The 24,728-nt window shown below is 33.0% G+C and overlaps 1 protein-coding gene across 1 annotated transcript in view; it reads right to left on the reverse strand.

Moving 5' to 3' along the window:
- Positions 1-1,513: 1,513 nt before the first annotated feature.
- The window catches only part of LOC125055818 (beta-1,4-glucuronyltransferase 1), a 41,004-nt gene continuing 17,789 nt past the window's right edge, over positions 1,514-24,728 (reverse strand). Inside the window, exons 2-7 of the mRNA XM_047658437.1 lie at positions 22,049-22,828; positions 7,409-7,568; positions 6,422-6,727; positions 5,616-5,748; positions 4,358-4,491; positions 1,514-3,820 (exon numbers count right to left, since the gene is read on the reverse strand). Of these exons, the coding sequence (XP_047514393.1) occupies positions 3,623-3,820; positions 4,358-4,491; positions 5,616-5,748; positions 6,422-6,727; positions 7,409-7,568; positions 22,049-22,650 (1,533 nt within the window). The 5' untranslated portion in view covers positions 22,651-22,828 and the 3' untranslated portion in view covers positions 1,514-3,622. The remainder of the gene's footprint in view (positions 3,821-4,357; positions 4,492-5,615; positions 5,749-6,421; positions 6,728-7,408; positions 7,569-22,048; positions 22,829-24,728) is intronic.

Here is a 24,728-nt window from a genome sequence, read left to right on the forward strand (position 1 = left end):
CTGACATTTAATATTTTAAGGCTTCCCAGTAAACATCTAAAATAAATCATTTATAAAAATTATACTTCAATACCTGTCGTAATTATATATTTATTACCTATGTATCTGTATAACATTGCATACGGCGTAGACTCATATCTGATATCTCAAAAATATATCTCCCATTGTGATAAAACTCAAACTGTTCCTTAAAATGAAATATATCTGATATGAACATAAAAAAAGATAATCTTGATGTCTTTGTGGCTAGACATATACACACAGATTTAGCAAACGTGCTCGGAAATCGATGATCGTACACAAAATTTGACTTTGATTCTAAAGTATACAATTGAGATATTTTAGGGCGTAATTAGGCGAAAAAATATGAAACCATTCAAATTAATATTTATTTACACCTGATCGTTTTTATCACTCGATTGCCATCTAGCGACACTATGTGAACGTAAAAACCCCACTGATCTCGCGGTATTTTTGAATGTATTAAACAATATTAAACATTAGTTCTATTACTATAACTATCACGAAAGCAATCTTTATACCAAGAAAGGTGTTCCCTTTTCGTTTCTGTGCATAATTAACCGAAAAATCCTAAAATAAACTTTAGGACAAAGAACGAAATTGTTTTGTAGTCATGTACTCCCCCACTCCATATATATTTCTATCTTGTCATATTGATCCTATTTGATTATATTTCTTTTAAATATATGTCCTTTAAAAGGCTTATGTTATTTGGTATTATTACGGAGCATTTGAAATTGGATCTCACAGACCACAGTTCAAACGAATTACTGTCACACGCAAAATCGTTCTTATGTGCGTAAATTGTAGTTCAGAACAACTATTATACGTACATAGCTACTATACCTATTTTGGAGCAAGTCTTTACTTCAGCTAGCCTCCTGAAATACGGGAAATAGTAGTGGACCAGTGGACAGTGGACCCGAAGTTTTTCGGTAGATGGACTCAATGTAATAACAGCTGTGCAGCACGACTGTGGCGTGATATATTGTACTTTTTATGTTTTTAATATTATGTATCTTTTATTCTCATGTAAGTGATATATGTATGTTTTTAATGTGAATAAACCGTTTTAACCCTAATAAAGTGTAAATCTTATCATATCACTAGGATAGTCTAAGAGTCTAGACGGTCTTATAGGCTTTTTTCGAGATTAAATAAAAAAACAAGTTGAGCATGACGTACAGACCCGAGCGGTAACGCAAGTTCAGCTCTGTCCATCGAGAGCAAACAACGTATATGGCGAAGAACCATTGAGGTATTTGCTACCGCGGCAAATAAATAGACTACCCAGTCAGTTATTAGATAGCCTAACGTTAACCAACATAAAAAGTAAATTGAAAAACTACTTTTATATGCATTTGTCGCGCTCCTATACAAGACTGCTATGGTTACATTCATACAAAGTGATTTTCTAATGTAACATATCACGATTCTATTATTCTGTAAAATAAATAAATTAAAAAGAAAGGTAAAAAATCAAAACACAACATTACTTATGTCCATTTAATCGAATACATGATTCCTGTAAATTTTTATATGTCAATTATAAAAATCATATACAATTTTATTCATACACAAAGCATATTACATAGGAGATTCTATTACAGTAATAATGCTTAGCCGAAAGAGGTTATCATTTCATGATCACATTGCAAGACTAATTTCTAACATAGAGGCACTTCTCCCAGTGAAAACTCACCACATGCATTACCATAACCAAAACCCAAAAGCTATATAACCTTAACATTATAATAATATAAGGATTGTATCGCGGAACGTATTTCAAGGTGACAATTGTATGTTGATAAACTCTCTAGGAATTTAATATAACTAATAATCATTTTACTTATAAACAAAGTTATAAATTAAAAGGCTCAGAGACGACTTAGGATTGTAGAGAATTAGCGGTTAAGTAATGTCATATGGTCTACAGATACTACTAACTTGAAATACGTTAAATACATAAGAATAATATTGGAATACTTGTGCGATAACTCGCCTATACAAGAGTATTGACTAATTAAAACTAAACTAAACTATATCGAACGTGGTGAGTTTAAGCACTTCTTATTGAGGCCATGTTTTGCACCTAACTTACACTTATTTATACATAAAATAGCATGGAAAACGGACTGGCACTTAAGCAAAATAGTGACTTATAAGTTCTACTTAAAATTCCTAATATAAAATGCAATTAGGAATTTAGTTTGTGCACCAAATACAAAAATATATACAAAATAATTTGATTTACGAATTCATTGGAATTGCATGAACTTAATTTTAACTAGCAATAAAACTTTAAATAATTACGGGGCCATCGTTCTACTTCCTTACTTCGAGCCTTTACCATAATAAATGTATGTTTTTGTTGCTAACAAAAGAGTGAGTTTTATTACTAGAAATAAATGATTATTATATCATTTATTTAAATTATCCCCTAACACCTTCATTAGACTTTGATTTTTTTATAGAACCGATGCAAACCTGAACATCCACACTGCCAGAAGGCAAGTGCTTTGTCAGCCAGTACCAGTTTTAACTGGTACCATTTTTTTAATGACCCTGTGAATAAGTAGCAATTTTCTGGAAGTTCGAAACAGGTGATTGTTTTTTGTTTCCAATGAAATTTAGCCCCGCAATTTTATTAATATAAAAATAATGCAGTAAAGAAATACTTAAATAATACAGTCAAGTGTCCCTTTACTTCAAAGTTTATTAATATTTACATTCTAAACTAAATAAATGACTTATAGGCCTTGAATATTTTAATAGGAAACTCGATGGACTTGTTTTATGAATGGCCGTGTTCAATATGTCCGAGTAAAGTGTCAAGTTAATTTAAATAACACTGATTTAAATGGTAAAGCTAAGTTAAATTTAAAAAAAAAACACTTATATGCGTTTTGACACAATACAGAAACGTTTTTAAGAATTTAAAGAAATAATAATGCACAAATGCAGCACGTTTGATATTGTATGTCAAGACAAACTTTACTCAAACATAATGAATGACGGCACTAATCTCAATTAAACAATTTTTGAGTACTAACTTGAGTATTAAGATGTTAATTTCAAAAATATATTCACTTTAAGACACGGATTCACCTGGATATTGTCTAAGTTAAAATTATCGAATGATATGTTTCGTTTACTCGTCACATGTATAAAAATGTATAAAAGGCAGGCGGAAAATCGCACCCTGTATTTGCATTCCTTTAATCCACCAAAACGTGCTTAGGCAGTACAACTTGGTCACAAAATTCTGAAACGTTGTTATGACAGCATTTGCGTCACTGTTTAAACTATCCATTTTCTAAAGAAAACATCGACGCACATACATGTGTAATATTGATGTCACAATGAATGAATTAAATACAATTTGATTGACTTAGAATGGTATTGAAATCTAAAAATATATTAAACAAAGGACTACGACTGTCAAAACAAGCAATTACATTGGAGTCAACCCTGAAACATGGCTTCGAGTATCTCTTCGACTGTGACTAAGTTGTGTACAGTTGAGTATTAAATGTTTCGTAAATGGATGCGATTCGCTTTGGTGGAAATACAATACATACTATTTTTCTTTGTATCTTCGTCACAGCGCGCAGCCATTTCTCGTACCAAACAGCTTCTTCAATTCGGGCATTATAATACTTTTAACAACTGCGGACTGTCGGCCGGCTATGGAGTCCCGTTTTGCGTTTTTCACATAATGCTTTATACCAGGCTTGTGGATAAGGAATGCGTTGTTTAATATCATAAAGTCGTAATCCTTCACGCAAAGGATGTAGCCCTGAAAATTAAGTTTATTATAAGCACACAATTTTAACTGAAATGGAAGCTCCCTTGAAGTTTTAACTGCTAAACATATTTGACTTAAAGGCTTATTGATTTCGACAGAATAATATTGGCCTAAACAATGGTTTTTCAGCTGAATATATGTAAGGAAAACATAATATATTTTCCTATACAAACTCTTGTCTATATTGTATTTTATATAAACTCTTTTGTAATGTTGTCTTTGCCATCTGATCGACGATGTTTAATTTATGTCACTTGACATAATAAATAGAAACGCAGTTGCGCCTTATTTATTCCCAGTATAAGCGATTGATACTATTATATATAATAATTTGCTATCTGAAACCTCTTTGAAAATGGTGACACACGAAAATATTTCAGAAAAAAATCTAAAGGAAATAACTGAGAATTAATTGGATTTTACTATAAACCTACCATAAGCCCATAGCTAAATGATTGGTTTGTATCTCACTACTGTGTAATTTTTGAATATAAACTTTACGAAATATTTTACGCAGTCTTTATGTACCTGCGTCATTTTATCCTTCTTTCCATCCCAGCTTAGCCGCTCGTCATAATAGGGATCCTGGTGAGTTCCGATGAAGATCGGCTCCCAATGCACGAATTTACCACGTCGCTTACCAACGTGAAATACGTCCATCTCTGTAACAAGTTTAAATTTATTAATTTCTAGATTAAAATCGATATTAACTGAAAAGACTGAGCTTTGAGATTCATTGAGAATTTTTAAAGACTGTTCTTGCGCGAGCCACTCCAACGACATATTTAATAAAACGTGTTTAAATCCTTATTATCTTTGTCTACGTATATATACGTATATGATACAAACAACACATATGTTATAGCACCTTATTGGCATAAGCATAAAAGTATCCTATACAATTCGATTGTCACGTCATTGCGCAAGAGTTGCGATTTTACGAATCAGCCTACGTACTACTTACGTAAGTATTGTCCTTTATCGCTCTTACGCATGTAAACAAATAAAAGTTCGCCAGCTAGTCGCTACTCTTTAAAAACATATTATTTTGATGTCTACACCCGAACAAATGTTTTCTCAGCGTTCTGTAGTAGCACGCAAGCATATCGATTGTCGCGTCATTGCGCAAGAGTTGCAATTTTGCAAATTATGAAGCCGTAAGTCGGGTAGCCAGTTCATTGACCCATAACACAATTAGCATGCCCCATACGTCGCTATTTGCCATAAATAGCATGTTCGTATGCTATTTACGGCTTAGATAGCTCACGATACTAACACTCTTGAGATTAATTGCTTTACAATTACACGACCGCTCATTTGAATGCTATTTAAATTTTTCTAACGGTTTCAAAGTGCATTCGAGAGTTCTCGTAATTACCTACTAATTGATGGTTCGCCTTTTTCGTGTTTCGAAAACCGATTGAGTAATGCTTATATTTTACTGGACACACGGAAGTATTTATTACATAAACAAAATGGTAAGCAATAGATAAATAAAAGTACAGAGTAATCTGTCAGATAGTCATAGATATTTGCAAAAACTTTGACAATTTACATGATTGGCGGGAATATTTATGACATTTTATAAATTATTTAAAGTCATTGATTTGTTATGTTTCTTTTTATTGATTATATTTTAACTTCATGGAATTTGTTTATTAATTGTAACATTATTTTAATAATATTTGTTAAGTTGTTATAGAGCTAAGAGCAATAATATAATGATTTTCGTCGCCATTCTTTAATATAAAGAAAACATTGTACTCATACTATTTTTAATACATACGATTGGTCTCAGCTGCATTCATCCATTGCTGCCCCTGTGGGATATTGTGGCAGTTGGGGCAAACGAATTTATGAAATGGTATTGCTGTTTTGTTCGCCAACATGGCACGAAGCTCTGTTTTTGAAGATGGCACCTGAAAAAAGACGTTCATAATTATTATTTAACAAATAAATAAAGTATTAATTGTTTCAATTACCTACCTACGAATTATATGTCATTCTATTGTATATAATAAACTTTGGATTACACGAGAAATTGGTTTAAACACGAATTTATTAACAGATAGTAGCTATGTAAATAAATTCGAGATAAGGAGATAAATCCTTTAAGAAGTTTTATTTAAATGTCATAGACAACAACTGCACAAAGAAACAAACGTAAGAACGAATATAAATTACTTATTTTCATTATTCCAGTATTCGGTAAGATAGATGAGACCCAAGGTGTGGTACCAGTTCTTAAAAAGCCGGCAACGCATTTGCGAGCAATGTGAGTCCATGGGCGGCGGTTAACATCAGGTGAGCATACTGCCCATTTGGCCTCTGTTTCATAAAAAAAAATGGTAAACGCTGTGTTGGTGATGCATTTATTATACCATACGTATATATACGCTACCTACTACGAATACATACCGAAAATATTTCGATAGTTGTGTCAAGTATGGGCCAATCAAAGATCTAAATAAAATAATGTTTTGTCACGTTTACATATTTGAATAAACATTAGAGTGACAAGGACAAAACAGCTATTAAGAGATCTATAGTGTTTTATATAAGCATTATCAAAAAATGTTTGATAAAATGTACCTGATATTTGGCATCAACTTCGAATATACTTATTGGGAAGACTCTTGGCTTGGTAGATGTGCTTAATGGCTTAGCGTTCCTCGCAATCATATTCAAGAAACGCGGTATTAAATTCGGACTAGGGTACAACTCTATATCAGAAGGAAGAATGTAATGTGTAATTGCGGCATCTCTTGCAACATTTCGCGCGACATTAACTGGGTACAGCAGATTTTTCTCTTTCATATAAGTCGAGTTCACATTTTCGTATGGCGGCTTGCCAGAGCAGTTGTATGGTGTTTGGAGTAGCACGTCTGGGTCTGGAATCTGAAATAGAAATTGTCTACTTTGTTTATCACATATTAGATGTAAGCGTCTATAATTAATGGAATATTTATATTTAAGTCATCACATCATATATAATGCTATATCTACAGAATACATTACAAGCTATCTTTTCTAAAATATATGATAATTATGGTAAACATAAATGTTACAAAAAAAAAACTTCTAGTTTTAGATTTTACGAGAAATTCTTTGCTTATTGTTAGCGGAAAAAAATCAGCGGATTAGGTATCAGATAGACACAACATTGCTTTTTTTTTAATATAGAATATGTCAAGCTCTGGATAAGTAGTGTTCTGTTATATTCCCGAAGTATTCAAAGAGAGGTGCCTAAATGACAATATTCTATTAGTACAGTCGTTTAACCAAATTCACCATAGACTAACTTCTAAATTCACTAGACAATGTTTTTAATCTATGATGGATTTGTTGCTATATAAACTAAGAAGCTTCCCTGCATCAAACTTTAACTAATCTGGCATTTAATTCGAGTTACACCGTTATTCATATAACATTACCTTTATGTAACCTCCACGCCCCCGAATTTTTTTTGTTCTAACCCAAAGAATTGTTTCACCGGGAATTGAATCCCTTACCTTTCATATGTGCAAAACCACTAAGCCACGGCAGATTTAGTTTTTTAATATATGCCAAAATACCAACCTTACTAGGAATATGCTTATGAGAGAAGAAGATGTGGAAGGTCACAAACTGCTTCACTATCTCGTCGCTCAGACAATCCCGTAAGTATCTGATGCTGTTCACGGCGGGAGTCAGGTCGGCGCCCGGCGCGTGAATAGCCAGACTCACTGGTGCCATCCATCTGTGAAAAAAAACACGGTTAAAAAAGTCATAAATACTTATCATAGCAAACTAAATATGGTATAGTTTCTCACAGTTTTTATTTCTGAAAACCAAGAGAGTGAGAATCTTAAACGAAAGACGCAATGATTATACGTAGTGTCCGATTCTGATTGGTAAACAGCATCTTTAGTTCATAAGAGACTTGATATTACGTCCGTATCACAATCTTTTCAACCGTTTTATCTTGCGTATTTGTGTTAAATACTAATCCCCCAGAACGTTAGAGGAATGTAGGACCATAGCAAAATAAAACAAAAACCTCAAAGTTGTAGTTGATTGCAACTACGTAAACCATGTTCATCTTAATACTTCGTTATCCAAAACGATTAGAAAATTAAATTATTAGAAGCGAGAAACTTAAGTACTATGTTAACAATAAAACACATATTAGATATAAAAATCAAACGAATTGAGAATCTATCTTATAAGTCCTTAAAACAGGAAATTTCGTACAAATAAATATATTTTTTTTAATTAAATCACTTTTACAAATATTCTTATGAATCAACATATTGCTACTAACAGGTAGTATAGCCACTAGCTTATCGTGCTGTTGGATCAAAAGTCTTTCTGCCTATGCCGTTCGTATGGTTAACGAAAACATCATGAGGAAACCGGCATGCCTTAGGCTAGTGTTTCTTAAAGGGGCCTGTGGTGCACAGGGGGCCAATTTGTTTGTTAAGGGGGGCAACCGAAAAACTTGAGGCTGAAGCTAACCAAACTGGATCCTAATATCTCTGTGCAGCTTGCTCAAGCGCAAGGATCTCACTAATTTAAAGTAATAAATTTATATAGAAAAAATCTTTATTAAAACTATTACGGATTTGAATTTCAGTATTTTTATACATGTTTTAAAAATTTACTTACTGTGTTTCGTTAACGTTTTCCTAGTGATTTCTTCCTATAACCTATCATTTAAGTTTCTGAATTCAATTTTAAATATTAAAAATTATGTAAGAAGAATTTTAGAAATGATAAGGTGGGGCACAAAATAGGTTGGAAAACACTGCTTTCGACCTAAAAATCGACGGCGTATCTTGAGCACAGACGGCTGATCACCTATTTGCTTAGAAAAAATCAAAAGTTTACGAAACACATACAGAAATCTGAGGCACACCTTATTAGTTTATAGCGCCATTGGATTTTTTTGTTTCAAACATAACAAACAAACTAATTAAATGAGCCGTGTCGTGACTAGAAAAGACATTTTAATTTTTAATCAATATAATGATGTCAAGTCGATGGGAGTGTTCGCGTGACGAGGGTCATTTACGCCTGCTCGCCGTCTATCGAACATCAGCTAACAAAGTAACGATTCAAGTATCAAAGTTTTGTTTGCTAATACTGCCAGTACCCCGTTACTTTAATAGCGATTTCAAATGAGTTTTCCTACGTAATTTTAAGGTTAAAGCGTGAGTGCTACGGATATTGAAAGAACTTCATCGAAAATAAGATTTCCCGTTACATTCACGTGATGGTGTGTCTTGTTAGGCCTCACTAAAAAGGAAACGTTCTTCTTACCCGCTCTACGCCCTTGACTTGCGAACTGGTAGTAAATGTAAATTTACGATTAATTTAACTTGACGATTCAAAAGTGTACTTGGTTACCCACTTGAATAAAGATATTTTGAGTTTGAGTTTGAAATCCACCCTAAGGGCTAGGTAAATCAAAGTCAAGTCAAGGGTATGATTCTGAAACGAGACTTATCGCTTAGTCTGACTTCCTTACGTCAAAAACATATTGGATTTTGATATACGAAAGTATTATATAATTCGCTCCACAGAATTATTAATTATTTTTACCAACAGAATTGACGATAAAATACAGATAAATTTGTATTAAATTTGTCTGTAAAGCATAACGCAGTGAAAGGACTTTTTTTAAGCTTCCAATTACATTGATTATCAATGAAATATTTCCTCAATGGCTTAGGTAACATAAATTACTCTGTACGCTTGTCTGGGGTTATTGATATTCTTAATTTGATGTAAAATAACACTTTTGAGAACAATTTTTGGACTTAAACTAACCAACGAAGGATTTATGTTGCCGAAAATATTGGCAAAGAAACAATGAATTAATAGCATCAAAGTTACCTCTACGTTGTGAAAGTTAGGAATGTTGCCAAAGTTAAAGTGTTATAGTATTGATTTTGCAAGCCCGCATTAGGTATTATGTTACGGCAAATTTATTGATGCTGAATTCCCAAAAATACTACAAAACGCTTCTTCTATAGAAAGTTTATTTTCTAGAACAATCGACATGTAACAAACACTGATACGTTGGATATTGACACAGACTCGACAAATCGGTGATTCACAATTTACCTTTGATTATTTTAATTTCAGAATCATGTTAACGATAACATTTATCGTAAACATGTTTACGATGTTAAGGATTGAGGAAGTATTATATGGTTACCTAAGTAAGAATGTTGATCAAACCAAGACGACTCATTGGTCTAGAGGTTAGCACCCCTGACTGCGAATCCATGGGTCCCGGGTTCGATCCCCGGCTGAGACGAACATCGATGTGATGAGCTTTTGGTGTTGTGCTTAGGTCTTGGGTGTTTAAATATGTATTTATATGTCTATCTATCTATTATATGTATGTATATCCGTTGCCTAGTACCAATAACACAAGCTTCACCAGCTTAGCATGGGACTAGGTCAATTGGTGTGAATTGTCTTTAAAAAAAAAAAGACGTCACATTTATTATTCTTAAAAATACAGCGCTACTGGGTAACAGGAAAGGTGTCGAGACTTTGCACTAACTTTCGTATGTCAAAAACGTATTTTATATACAAGAGTCCATATGCCCTGTCTGCAGACATCCCTACATTTAGTCTATGGTTCAACAATCTTATTACCTATACTTGTTTTGTTCGTGAATGGTTTTCCTCAGTATTAAAAGTATGTAAACTGTTTAATAAAAAAATATAATTTAGACGGAATATTAGCTTGTCAAACGATGGACAAGATTTCTCGAGAATCTTTATACGCGTCTGGTACAACCTTCTTTGTTGTGAAGAATCCGATAGCGGAAATATTAGACACGTTGCACTTTTTTTAACTGAATGTACATAAAATAAAAGTGTTCTAGAATAAATACCATATTATTTTAAATATATCGTTCCAGGAGTATTAGAATAACGAAATATTCTACTGCGAAGTGCTAGACAAAGACCTTGGTTGTTGGTTAATAGACAAACGTTGGTACGTTAAACCCCTAAATGCTAGTTCGTAGTCTGCTAAGCTGTTAGATCAATAACGCACCTCGTTTGTTACTTTCGCATTGGCAACACCTCGAGGATTATTTTCACTGAAACGCAATATGGCAGCCATTTTTTTCAAAGAAAACCAGTTTTATATAGGTATTATATATTGTATTAGCTATAATTGTTGAAACTTTGTATTTATAACCCCTGACGCCAAATGAAGTATGTTATAAGTTTGTCGTGTCCATGTATTTCAACTAAACGAATGATGCGGTATTTTTTGTTAGAAAACTGAGAGATTCTTAGCTAACATTTATGAAGGACCGTTCAGGCGTTTTAAGGTCATCAGATTTTTTATACGGCAGAAGTCTCACAAAGGAAGTTCGTATATAACTGATTTTAAACAAAATGCTCATCTCGTTATGACTTTTAGTGTCCGAGAAATCGTAAACAAATATACACTTTAAAAATTAGCACACAAGCTCGAAAAACCTAAAGAAAACCAAATCCCAATTCAGTTTGCAATAACTTGCGGAATGTGAACAGGGAACGTTGGAAATTTCTCATTACGGAGGCTAAGACACATTTTGGGTCGAAGGGCCAGCTGAGTGAGTGAATACAGGTTTTTTCATAGAACAGGAAAACGGGCAGGAGAATTTGATATAAAGTGACCCATGGACATTCTCAATGCCAGAGGACTCGCAAGTGCGTTGCTGGGCTTTCAAGAATTGGTACGCTCTTTTCTTGAAGGACCCAAAGTAATATTGCACAGATTTTTGAAGTAATCTTCTTTGAAGTCGGTTAATAAAATCAGTGTAGTGATCATTTTTATCGAAATTACTACAGATAAATATTTTGCCACAGTTTCTTATCAAAATGACGTCATACATACGCACTAATGTCCATATTTACTGGTATGGCCAGTTGGTAAGAACCGTTGAGTCACCAAGGCCGAGTGAGTACATTTGATAGACATGATAATCACGCAAATAGATAAAAAAGGCAATTTAATTTTGAATACCGAGTAAAAAGTTTATAGCTGATGAATGATTGAGAGTAACAATAGGACACAGTATTCTGCTCTGCAGTACGACAGGCTAGCAGCACAAGCTAACCAACCACGCCAGCTTTGGAAAGATTTCATTAATTTTGACAAAAAGAAGATATAGTATAGTAATACTTAAGATTTACAATAGTAAGTAAACTTTCAGAAAATCTTAATCGAAAATTTACTCTGAATTTTTCAACATTGCGGATATACATTAAAAATGAAGTGCGATCTAAATTAATGTATTATAAAACTGCTCAATTTTAAATAAAAAGTAACTCACGATAAAAAAAAATTGATTTGGTAGCTAAAAATATCAGCGTAGCACTATATCTCTTTCTGAGATAAGGAGAAATTTAGAGGAATTATTATTTTGTATTTTTCCGAGTTAGATAATGTTATCAAATATTTAACTGGGAGATTCCGATGTCTCGAATTTCACCACTCAATGTAAACGGAAAATTTCACCTAAACAAACATGCACCTTCTTGGCAGTTACATAAGTCGATAAATTATAATATATGTTACTCTACTGTAAATTACCCAATAATAGTTTGTTATTCGAATACTCAAAAAAATATTTAATTTTTTGATATACATATATACATTAAGCGAGTACAGCCTTTAAAATTATATTTCACACTAGGACTAACAAAAATAACCAATTTAATAAACAACTATGGAAATACTAAAATTGCTTACAGTGATCTTATTTACACTTACTTTCTATGTAAGCGTTATACTAATCACTGAAAAATATACGAAAAATTGAACCTTTTTTTCTAAATAATTGAAAACAAAAATCACAATTTCAACGTATTAGATGTCATATCTTTCACGGCTTACAAGCTACTCACACATACACATCTGTTACCGCGTTTGTAAATAATATTTTAGACGCTAAGATTTATATAAATTTCGCGTTCAGCTAGACTTCGATCAATAAACAAAAACGAATTAGTCTGACAAGATGACGGATGGGGGCCGTCCCCTTCGACAGGCTTTCAATGTTTGCGAGAACTGCGCATTTGTTGTGTGCGTGTTATTAATATTAATGGCTGCCTCATGCACTTGGCTGCAAATTCATCAGGAACGGACAAATTCTATTGTACAGTCTGCATAGGTCACGCCATTGTATTGCATTTAGGGTAAGTCTGGTTCAAAGCTGTATACAATTTCCAACCGCGAGTCAGAATTGAGATTAGTCATGAACATTTAAGTTTACGCTCCATACAAATACTAAACATTACCTGTCCACATCGTATCCCTAACTTTAATAATGGTACCTACCAACTATCGTGAGACTGATCTTAATTTAGATTTTAAACACTTTTTATTATTATTATTATTATGGTTTTTTTCATGTACACTTTATTAGTTTAGTTTGTTTTTGGTTCCTGCTAAGTTTCTTTTTCTAAACAACTAAATGTAATACATGTATTTTTGCACTTCTTACCTTTCTTATGTAATTTAATACTTTTTTCTTTCTCACAGTGGTTGCCTGGAAGAGATCGCTCGAAAGCGATAAGGCCGCCAGTTTCTCTCCTTTTTATTTAATTATGTCAATTGTACTATATTAATGTATATGCAACGAAGTGTTAATAAATAAATAAATAAATAAATAAAGAACTTAGAAGACCAATTACAGCGTACATTAAGCATTAATAACAGAGCACACGAAATCAAGCCGTAGCGGCGCGCACGCAATTAAGAATTTTCTCACAAACGATAAATTAAATTTTCCCCTACAAATGTTTAACCCACATACAGCTAGTCGCTATGCGGATAACTGTACAGGCGTGTTAAGATGGAGATTCCGTAATGGGAGATGGCTACATCTGGACTTACCGCAAGGCCATCCTCTGCCTTTGCATTCTGATGGCACTGTTTAAAATTCATTGCCGCTGCAAAAAACTCCGCTACGCGCTTATCATTATAAGACCGTTCACAGTAATTCGTGCAATAATCGTCATACTGATTATAAGAATACCGTTGTAATAAATTAATCATGTTCAGCCATTTAACTACGTACGTATAATTTTATAGATAGTGATTAAGCTGTATGTTTTATAGGTTATAAAACATAATCGCCATTCGGAAATTGCTCAGCTCTAGAATATTATTTTATTATTATTAATTAAAACTTTTATCACAGGGCTTAGAATTAGCAGTAAAACAAGTTAATGGGTACGTTGGTATGCATGAAAAGGCTGCGTTTACAAGCATCCTTTCTCCGGTAATCTAAATAACAGTACAGAATAATTTTCTGCGATGTACGCATATCCGCACCAATATCTAAGTTGATTAGAAGATAGATTTCCAGTGTAATTGGTTTCCGCATTCTAAAATCAATCAAGACCTCAGCTTTCGTCATTTGTAAGAGCCAACGGTCGGCCTACATTACTGTGGGTTCATTAAAATAAAACATACTTCAATTTCGAGGCATCTCACGCCGTCTCATTACTCAATGTCAGAGCTCACGCGAACCACTCCTTAGTTTCGCTATCTCTATCTAGACGTGTATGAACTAAAAAAGTTTCAAAATCCAAGTCAATTCTCAAACTGCGTAATCCCAAAATACTATCTGTTAATCAGCATATCTTAAGTGTTGTAAAAAATGATAGGATATCATCAATTTCACGACATCACAAAATTATATAGTTCAAAAATAAAAAATATTATAAGTGACAATATGGTGCCGTTATGGTCTAGCGTGATACTCTCAGCTGCATTCGTTGTATCCACCTTTGCATGCAACGATTCAATTAAAAAATTTCTAAACAGTTCTTATTGGATTATGACTCATTACGCGACACAGTTAAAAGTGAAAATTGTGTTTATTAAATAGAATTTCCGCAGAGCTTTGAACCCACCCACATAACTATAACAATATTGAAAAAGCTTAAAAAAAAAATTATGTTAGAATCAAACAACAAATAACTCGATGACACAAGTGTAAAATGTAGGCTGTTTTTAAGCACAATATTACAGTTACTTAAACCAATAATGTTAATTACACAGTTCCGGTAACAACTTGATGGTATTTATTATACAGTGTTTAATTTTACGTTTTTTGGAAACAAACACCGACCACACCACATCATACACAACGCAAACCTACATCAAGCTACCCAAAAAACGCTTTTTCTCCTTCAGACTTTAACTACTTTCGTAAAAAAAAATCACCAACGATTCAAAACTTTATAGTCACTAACAATCCTTAACAACATCTTCTCAACCTTTACTATGCTGAAACGGAAAATATTCTTACTGCACAATAGTTTAATTATAAAATATTATATAGAAATTATAAAATACCTTTAAGAAGTCAAAACGAAGGGACTAGCTGCCCAGGGGATTCTAGTGTTGGTGCTAGTGTATTTTTTAAACTAAATATCCATTTTAATTATGAATAATAAAGTTTTTTCTTAAAAGGTACATGACACTGCTTTGAGAATAAAGTGAAGAAACACGCGTAGAAAAAGGCCTGGTGATCTCACTGTACAGCTACGTCCCGGTAATGTATTTGCGTATTGTGTGTACTGGAGTGAGATATGACTAACAAAAAAGATTAAATTTTATTTGTATAAGAAAGTCGAGTTATATCTAAGCAACAAAGACAGCTTTTTTTTAAATGCTTTAACTTTTTATAATTGGAATAAATTACTAAATTGCAAATTCACATTAAGTAGATCTTGGTGTCAGATCTCTTCACGGAGATTGAGCATGCGCCGAAGAATTAGATCGTTTGGATTTCGTGAGCACGTGGTGATATCGTGCAAACGGGTTCTATCATTACCACCTCCACGTGAAACAATTTAAATGGTCGTTTATAAATCTATTATTTGTAATCGAGCTTGTGTAAGTCTTGATTCAATAAAGGAATAGTATGGTTATTACACCATTTATTTCCTACTAAGTTCCTATTGTTTGTAAATTAATAAGGCCTTTGCGTCGATGGAATACATTTTTCTATGGCGTCATTTCTAATTAGGAGGAAGTCTTTAAATGCAAAACTAACTAGATTTATCCTTGGTACACCTTAAACGCGGCGAAATGGTTTCACAAATAGAGTAACAATTACTATAAATATAATAGGATTGAACGCAAAAATAAATAATAACTTTAAGTAACTCACGTAGAATGCTTCTGATCAATGATAAAATTCTTAAGTGGCCCAAAACACGAAGTAATGATAGATATCTTATAAGTATTGCATTATTTGATCCAAATTGCAACACAGTGTTACATCATCTGTAAGTTGCATCCAACAAAGCTTTTGATTTCGAAATCCTAAGCTTTCAATTGCAGTCTAGCGGATCAAATTTTTAATCGGCTATGAAGCTTATGTACGCAAATCTTTTTATTATTTAAGACAAATACTGTCACACAATCCATTGGTATTTTCCTTTAATCGACTTCAATATATATTTTATTATTATATTATATAGATTCAATAAAGCTTTTAGTATATATAAGATAACTATTCTGTAACTACTACCTGCTTAAGAATCACTTTCGCTTTAATTATTATCAAGCAAAGTTATAATATTTAACGTTATTAATTAAAAGAATATTACTACACCTACATCAGTCACGCAATACGATAATAAAGACAACAATTTAGTCTACTTAAATAGTTTTATTTGGACTTTTTAATTAACTGACCTAAAAAGTAGAATAAAATGTATTCTTAGCACTACATCATATATTAACTGATTTATAAAATTATTGATAATAATCGATCGATATATGGGGTGACATTCATTTAATTTCATTCAACTTCGTAAGAAAAGCTTAACCTTTGCTACAAAACTAACAAAAAACCAAAGTATCTTTGTTCCCCTTCGAAGGAATTAATACATTTTTAATAATCAATAAATTTGTCATGCGGGACAGCTCATAGGTTTTTCCTTTGAATCATAAAAAATACCTACTGTGTACAATTCAATGTGAATAAAAGGGGATTTTTCACGTGTTCGTAACATTATTCGACGTACATAATTAATAACCGCTTATCATCGATAAATAATCGATATAAATCAAACATAAAGGATATCATTTTTCGACACATTAATTGAAATTAAGCCGTTTGATTTAACATAATAATGGTTAATGCATTTGACAGGTCTAGGTTCAGTCACATAAAAAAAAGATTTATAATAAATACACTCATAAGAACGTACTTACTGGGCTAGTGACCAATGCTTTTAAGCTAGCTTCATTTATTTTTATTTTCAATTAACTTTAAAAAAAAAATAAAGACCCACGGAATTTTGTAGCTTTTATGAATTTTGAATATTGAGTGATCTCTAGATGGTGTTAAAAATTTACCCTATATATGTAGTCTGTTTGAATTTTGAAAACTGTCAAATGATTTCTCCTTGACATAAGCACGCAACGCTCAGTGTCACATCGATTCACACATTTTCACTTTTAGTCTTGGAATTTGTGGAATGTTAATAGATTGAACTGGTTTTGGATTCGATTAAAGGCAATATGAAACGATGACGAGGCCGTGCGGAAAATTAATGGCTTGGGGCCGAAACTAATTTAGTTAAACGGTGTTGAACGTCGCTTTTATTATCTATTTTCGTTTCTACATAATTGGTTTAACTATTTAATATATTATGGTATTTATCCCCTTAAAGGACATGGAATTTTAAAGTTAAGTGTCTTCAGTCTTCTTGGCTAAATAATTATTATGTTAAATATACGATTAATAGGCCATTCAAATATAATGCGCGAAGCGTAACCGTAAATAAAATATCATTCAATTGTTATCAATGTAAAAAATATCGCAGTAAGAACTAATTAATAATGTATAAGCCTTTAATCATTTTAATTATATTTTTCAATCTTTGCCGATTGAAAAATATCTATCTATATTCCGCTATATGCGTTTTTCTGTTTAAAAACCTGTTTACTCAGATTAGACATTTAGTATTTATTTATAAAAATAAATTCAATTTACACAATATGTTCGGTAAAAAATGCAGTAATGAATAATTTGTTAGAGTTCATTCAACCGTGAATCCTGTGGAGCTATCACCCGGTTGCGTGTTGCGAGTCCTACGATAACATTAAGCGGTGTTATTATACTGTTCACTGAGGGTAATATAAGTTACAAAAAACGTTCCTAGAGTCTCAAGCAAAACGATACTGACGCGAATTCGAATACGTAGAACTCCCATTTTAATTTAATCAATGACAAGGCAACATTAATGCGTTTAGCCGATCGGCTATGTTGGTCGAAATAAGACGGGGTATTGATCCCGGAATGCCTTTGCGAGCTTTTTATAAGGGCGAAAAGCCGTTTATCCGTGTTATTGGCGAAAAGCAGCGTATCCACAATGTTTTGGAACCCCCGTAACAGCTCCTCATAGCCGATACGTTTGTGCTTTTGATGTGGTCGTGTCTGGAGTAGGTAGAGTAAGCGTCATTTTATGGCGATGCGCATATCATCTCCATAATAGCACATTTTGTTGCGACCACGGCGTATACCCGGTTTATCATATATGAAGAAAAATATGGAGCGAAAACTTTTGATTAAAAAATGGCGACGGGGGCAATGTGAACGTACATTTGCGCAGTCTGCGGCAAATGGGGTTGGCGTTTCGCTGTCACACGCTCTTTTAGGGTAGGGAAAGGGTGAAAAAGACCAACGGTGAATGAAATGCTCAACAAGAATTGCGATAACACAATGAAAGTTATATTTTTATTATAACATCACCGACATACAAATAAGAACTAAATAAAGTATACGCATTTAAAATTTCTTTATCAAGGCTGTATAAGATTACTCAGTGCAAAGCTTTTCTATAGAACCTTATTGGTTAACTGGTGCCAGCGCAAAATCAATAATCTGCAATATGCTAGTGTTCATAAATCACTTCCACTTCAACTAAGTTCAGGCCGTGATAAATTACTGTAGAATTAAATTCGTGGTCAGCATCCGATATCAATCAATAAAACGTGAATAAATATTTACGAATAACTCTAATACGTATGTATGTGGTGTACACACAAACATCTAAAAAAAATCTTTTTATTACAAAATTAATACAAAGGTAGTAACTAGGTAGTAGATAAAGGTGTAATCTATACTAATATTATAAAGAGGAAATATTTGTATGTATGTTTGTAACGAATTGGCTTAAAACGTACTGGACCGATTTTAAGAATTCTTTCACCATTTGATAGGTATATTACCACTGATTAATATAGACTATTTTAATTGCCAGAAAAAATAGTATCCCTACTAAAAATACAATTACCCAAGGTTTCAAAAAAAATGCCTATAAAATATATTTCATCAATAAATGTCTACCCGTGCGAAGCCGGGACGTGCCGCTAGTAATTAATAGTTTAAATCAATAATAACTTTTAATCAATACATTTTATAAGATAAATGAAGGAAATTGTATTTTGTTGGTGAAGTTAGTGTGTGGCTATATACTAACGCCTAATCTAAATAATTAAATTACCTTCGGACGATATTATCGAATAAATATTAACTTCACAGGCTTTTCTGATGTGAATAAAGTTTAACACGTGGTCGAGTGTGTTGTAAGCGATAATTGGCCATTTTCTATAACATTATTAGTTACGATTGCAGTTGACATTTAACATACAGAAATAGAATGGGCATTTCGTAAGATATTCTTATAGAAATAGAAGCAACACCTAATTATGAAGATTCTTTCGCTCGAATCTTGGTTGCGGTTGCATGTTGCAATGAAAACAAAGGCCGGTAATTTACTGTCGGAAAGCGTACGGTTTTATTTTATTGTATTTTTTATTTAGGAAGGCTGAGTGATGAATGATGCGCGCTGTTGGTCTCTACGGCTTTTTGATACTATAATTTTGTTGCGGCCTGTAGATCAACTAGTTTTATAGGGAACAAAGCAAAACACTTTGAAATGTGTCGACTTGTCGATTTTTTGTATGAGGAAAAAGTCCATTCAAACGGAAATATAATATAACCAAGCTTGATTGTAATTGAAAATTGACTTAATCAACCACAAGCATTAATATAAGAATATAACAAAACAGAAATGAAAGAAAGTGAAAATTTAAAAAAAAAAACAGCAAAAAAGGAAAGAAAGGAAAACATTTTTATATAACCGATAAGTATTCATGAGGAAAAAGAAGTCTAAGATTTCGATATAGTAAATGTATAGTAATGGATAATGATTAGAAAAGCTTTGAAGTATAAAGCTAATATAATATGAGATTCCTAAATTATCAGCTACGACCTTCATAACCACATCAAACGAGTTCAATAAACATGATAAAACTTGATATATTTCCGAATTGATATTTCCCAGAAACATCATAAATCTAAACTACGCATTATGATTATTTTATGTATCGGAACAAATTTAAATATTTACTCAAAAAGATCCAATTAGTTTTAGTAAATTTATATTAAAACTAGCTGACCTGGCAAACGTCGTTTTGCCATGTATATCATTTATAATAAAAAAATAGGGGTCGATCGTAGAGGGGTGAAAATTAGGGGTTGTATGTATTTTAATGCTGTATCATAAAAAAAATTATCTAAAAATTAAAAAAAATTAATTTGGGGTGGACTACCCTTAACATTTAGGGGGATGAAAAATAGATATTGTCCGATTCTCAGACATACCCAATATGCACACAAAATTTCATGAGAATCGGTCGAGCCGTTTCGGAGGAGTTTAACCACAAACACCGCGACACGAAAATTTTATATATATATGTATTAGATAAAGTTTTTGAAGTAAAATTTACCGTCTCCGGTATTTAGTGTACGTGTACTAAAAAAATTACGATAATAAAAAAACAACTGATCGCCCAAATCTATCAATACTACGATTGTAGTATTGATACACAACCGCCGCATCAAGTGTTCAACGACATATTGTTTAAATACTCGTACATTATTTTGCTTCTAATAGCCAATACAATAGGTATACTGTGATTAGATAGCTAATACATCGGCGTGAAAGAACTTTGTTTTATAAACTACCAGTTTTGTGGGAATGCAACTTGAATAATGTTTAATCAGTGAACCGTCCATTGTCTGGTGTTGCGTGCTATGACGATACATTACTCGTTTAAGTATGTAATTTTACCCCGTCTTGCACAATGTTGGTCTATAAACTAGACTTATACGTCGCAATTTTAGATCATAGAAAAAAGAGATGACATACCGTCCTTCCTTTTGTAGAGAAATTGCAATAAGCAACGTTTAAGACAATAACACAACAACACAATCATGAGCTGTTATAGTGCTGTATGTGCCTCGTGCAAACAATTTTTACCGTTTAGAAGACTTATTTTGGTAAATACTAGTTTTATACTAAACAATCAAGGATCCGAGTAAAAAAATACAGTACAAATTAAGATATTTAAAAATATAAGGCCTAGTACGCAATCTATTTACGAGATGGCAAACGTTATTACAATAAAATATTAATAATGTTGTCATTCAATTTAATATAAAATTGGTAGGAAAGGAAAGATAATTTTCTCTTCTATTTTGATCCAGCAACAGTAATAAAACTATGTCCTACTGCCATACAAAACATAATGATATAGAAATGATGACAAAACTAGTTTACAAGAGGTCAACCATAGTCACGTATGCAATTTTCTTTTGCAGGACGCAAGTCGGACGGCCGCAGTTCCGTATATCATTCATATTGATAACTACACTCTTGATGGCTAGTTGAATTAGTGAGTTGAAACGCAACTGGTTATTACGCTGTAATAGCTGATCATTTTAAAAATTCAGCCTGGTTCAATTGGGGTATCTATGCTCAAGCAATACTTTCTACAAAATTAGTGGTATTTTAAATATAAAAACATATTTTGTTACTTTTGGCTAACGTTGGGTCGTTCTGTCTATTTGTTGGACATTGTTATTAAATACAGTCGATATGTTATATTATTATGTAATTTAATTTAATAGTCGCCCATTGAATATAAAAATAAAAGTAAGCCATACGTTGTGAAAACCATTGTTGTAATGAAGGTAAGCCAGTCACTAACGAATACGAATGTGACGACACAATCTGATTAGAGCCGCAAAAAGAAATCTAATGATGCTCTTGACGCCTACAAATATGTAACGTGTGTCAATTAAATCCCAAATTATCAGCGTCTAGTAGAAAAACAAAACTTACCTCTCTACTAAAGGATGTACATTATCAAGGAACTCGTATCCTGCATGCGTCGTATAAGTGATAGTCTCATGGCACGCTAAAAGTCCGTGATCCGCTCGTATAAAATTCTTCAAAACCCAGAACTCTCCACGCTGCTCTGTTTGAGGCAACATATCTCTGTCATTGCATCCTAACAAGGTACGAAGGTACGCCAAAGTTGTTGGCGATAGACTGTCTTCGTCCTCTATATCAATACTAGTCGCATTAGACGCATCTGGTTCAGGAACGGCACTAATTACTTTCCTATCTACTTCAGGCGCAGATGCTGTACTAGATGCGGTTTTATTCGTAGTCGCCATGGTGGATGGCGTTTTCTGAGACGTCGACTCTTCATAATTTCTAGCACTGGATTCTACGTTTCTCCCGCTTGATTCAAACCGGGTATAAGTATCATTTCTGTCTTGATTAATGTATCTAAATTCAGCGGTTCTTTCCGCATCGACGGGGACCCAATAAACCCCGGGTGTCGTATTCCCTGATAGCTGCATAGCTGCGTATAACAGCACAGCTATGTTTATCACAATGCTCACTCTAAAAAGGAAGTTGCGACGGTTAGCCACCATTTTTGTAGTTTAGGCACTTGTGCTTACGTTTAAAACTCTAATTGTTACAACGTCCTCCGTCGTCCTCTAGGACGTAGTCTTCTGTGGGGTATTGTGCGTGTCAGCATTACAATTTATTGTGACATCAGCAGGCGTGTGGATGTGGGCGCCGTGGTGGCGCCTCGTACTATTCTCGCTCCTGCAACAAGAAAAACATATTTAATGATTCGACTAGTATTCATAGAGTAAAATGTGTCGATGACATTAGTTATAATAACGATATTTTTACATGGGAAAATCTTTAGATCAAACATGATACAGATAATTTAATACAAGCTCGAAGCTTAGCACGTATTTAGACGACGTAATTAACCCACTCCTAGATATTCACATCACGGTTTTATCCAACATTCCTATTGCGATTAGCATTTCTTGTCAATCCTTAATTAGCAAGTCTTGTTCGGGACTACGTTTATCAGCGCAAAATCATTGCAATTCTGATATTATCTGTGCCGGTTGGGCAAGTATCCGATTAATCTTAGGTTCAAATGGCCTATAACGAGAAGGATTATGAAAAGGGAATGACATTGCTAGTTTTTATCTGATTCAGAATAAATTAATATTAATCATGAGGACGGTTATAGCCATATGTGATGTCCTGTACCATGGTAAGGTATGTCATCTAAGTCTTGACTAGAACATATTTTCTCTATAAATGGCCGGCCTCTAGCGGATTACATTTACAATTGACGGTTTTTATATAACTGTCTTCTTATTTACAACATTCAGGTTCAGCTTGTTGCCTTAACACACTATCTTAGATTCTCAAGAAGGTAACATGATGTGACAACAAGTTTTATAGAGAATCTATGATCTTTTCTATTACATCCAGTATATTCTATTCTGATATTCAAACATTGATCATGGGGAACTTGTCATTCATTTAAGATGCACAGTTTTTACAGACCAAAACGTCATGCCTGGAAATAATGTTGATAGATTTGCCTCCTATTGAAAATTTGCGATACATAGTTCAAAGTTCAGCCCAACACAATCTTCGGTCATAAGCCGTATGATAGTAAGAAAGATTATTTACATAGTTTCAGTACCGGTTAAAGACTTTTATCTCACGTTGAATTTGTTTGTATTTGTAAAGCATAATTGTAAGAAATTATTAATAGTAGGTTTCCTTCCTCAACATTTTACCTCGATGATTAACAAGCCCCAATTAAATTGTTTTAGATGAGGATAAATTCAAAAATAACTCAATGCAAAATTGATAATAAAGCTGATTTATTGGCGTAAACAATTAATAATTAACACCATAATTAATTTAATGATATAAATGTAAATACTAATTTAACCCTTCATCCTTAAACCAATAAACCAAAAACGTAGACGAGACAGTCGAAGTCATGTTAGAAATATTTAAGGATTGAAAGTTTTTTTAATAAGAATGTTCTTTATATATCGCCATTTTATGTATCACTATTTTAATTAAACCACAAATAATATATTAAAAAGAAGATATCTGGTTTTGGCGACATTGAAAGCCTTCCTGATTGCGAAATATTAATAACAGTTTTAATTAAATAGCCTTGATATTTTAATAGTAACTGTATTTTGAAAATAGTACGTATTAATATAGGTAACAAGGAGGCTACAGAAACCCATGTATATATGTTATAAGATTGATGGAACAAGGTACAAACAGGCTGGAGGATTACTTGATGTCAAGAAATGCCCCTATAAACACAATGCGAATTGTCTAGGCAATTGTCTAAAGCATAGTAAAGGGATACGGACTCTTAAGTCTTATTGCAACAGATTCCTCGCCAAAAACTATTAATACAACAAATGTAGGTAATATGGCGTTTGATGTAGTTTTGTAATCTGGTGCTCTATAGATGTTATATATTCCAACTCAGGCATGCATGCACTGTTTGCTTAAAGGTCAAAATCCACGGAAGACTTCTAAAATACGTGTCGTAGCTTCACTCATATTACATAAATCAAAGTTCTAATTTCAAAACTGCAATATGCAAGAATATACTAAAAACAATATGAAATATTGAGGAATATTTCAATTCTTAATACAA

Source organism: Pieris napi, chromosome 14 (genome assembly GCF_905475465.1).
Source record: "Pieris napi chromosome 14, ilPieNapi1.2, whole genome shotgun sequence".
Classification (NCBI taxonomy): domain Eukaryota; kingdom Metazoa; phylum Arthropoda; class Insecta; order Lepidoptera; family Pieridae; genus Pieris; species Pieris napi.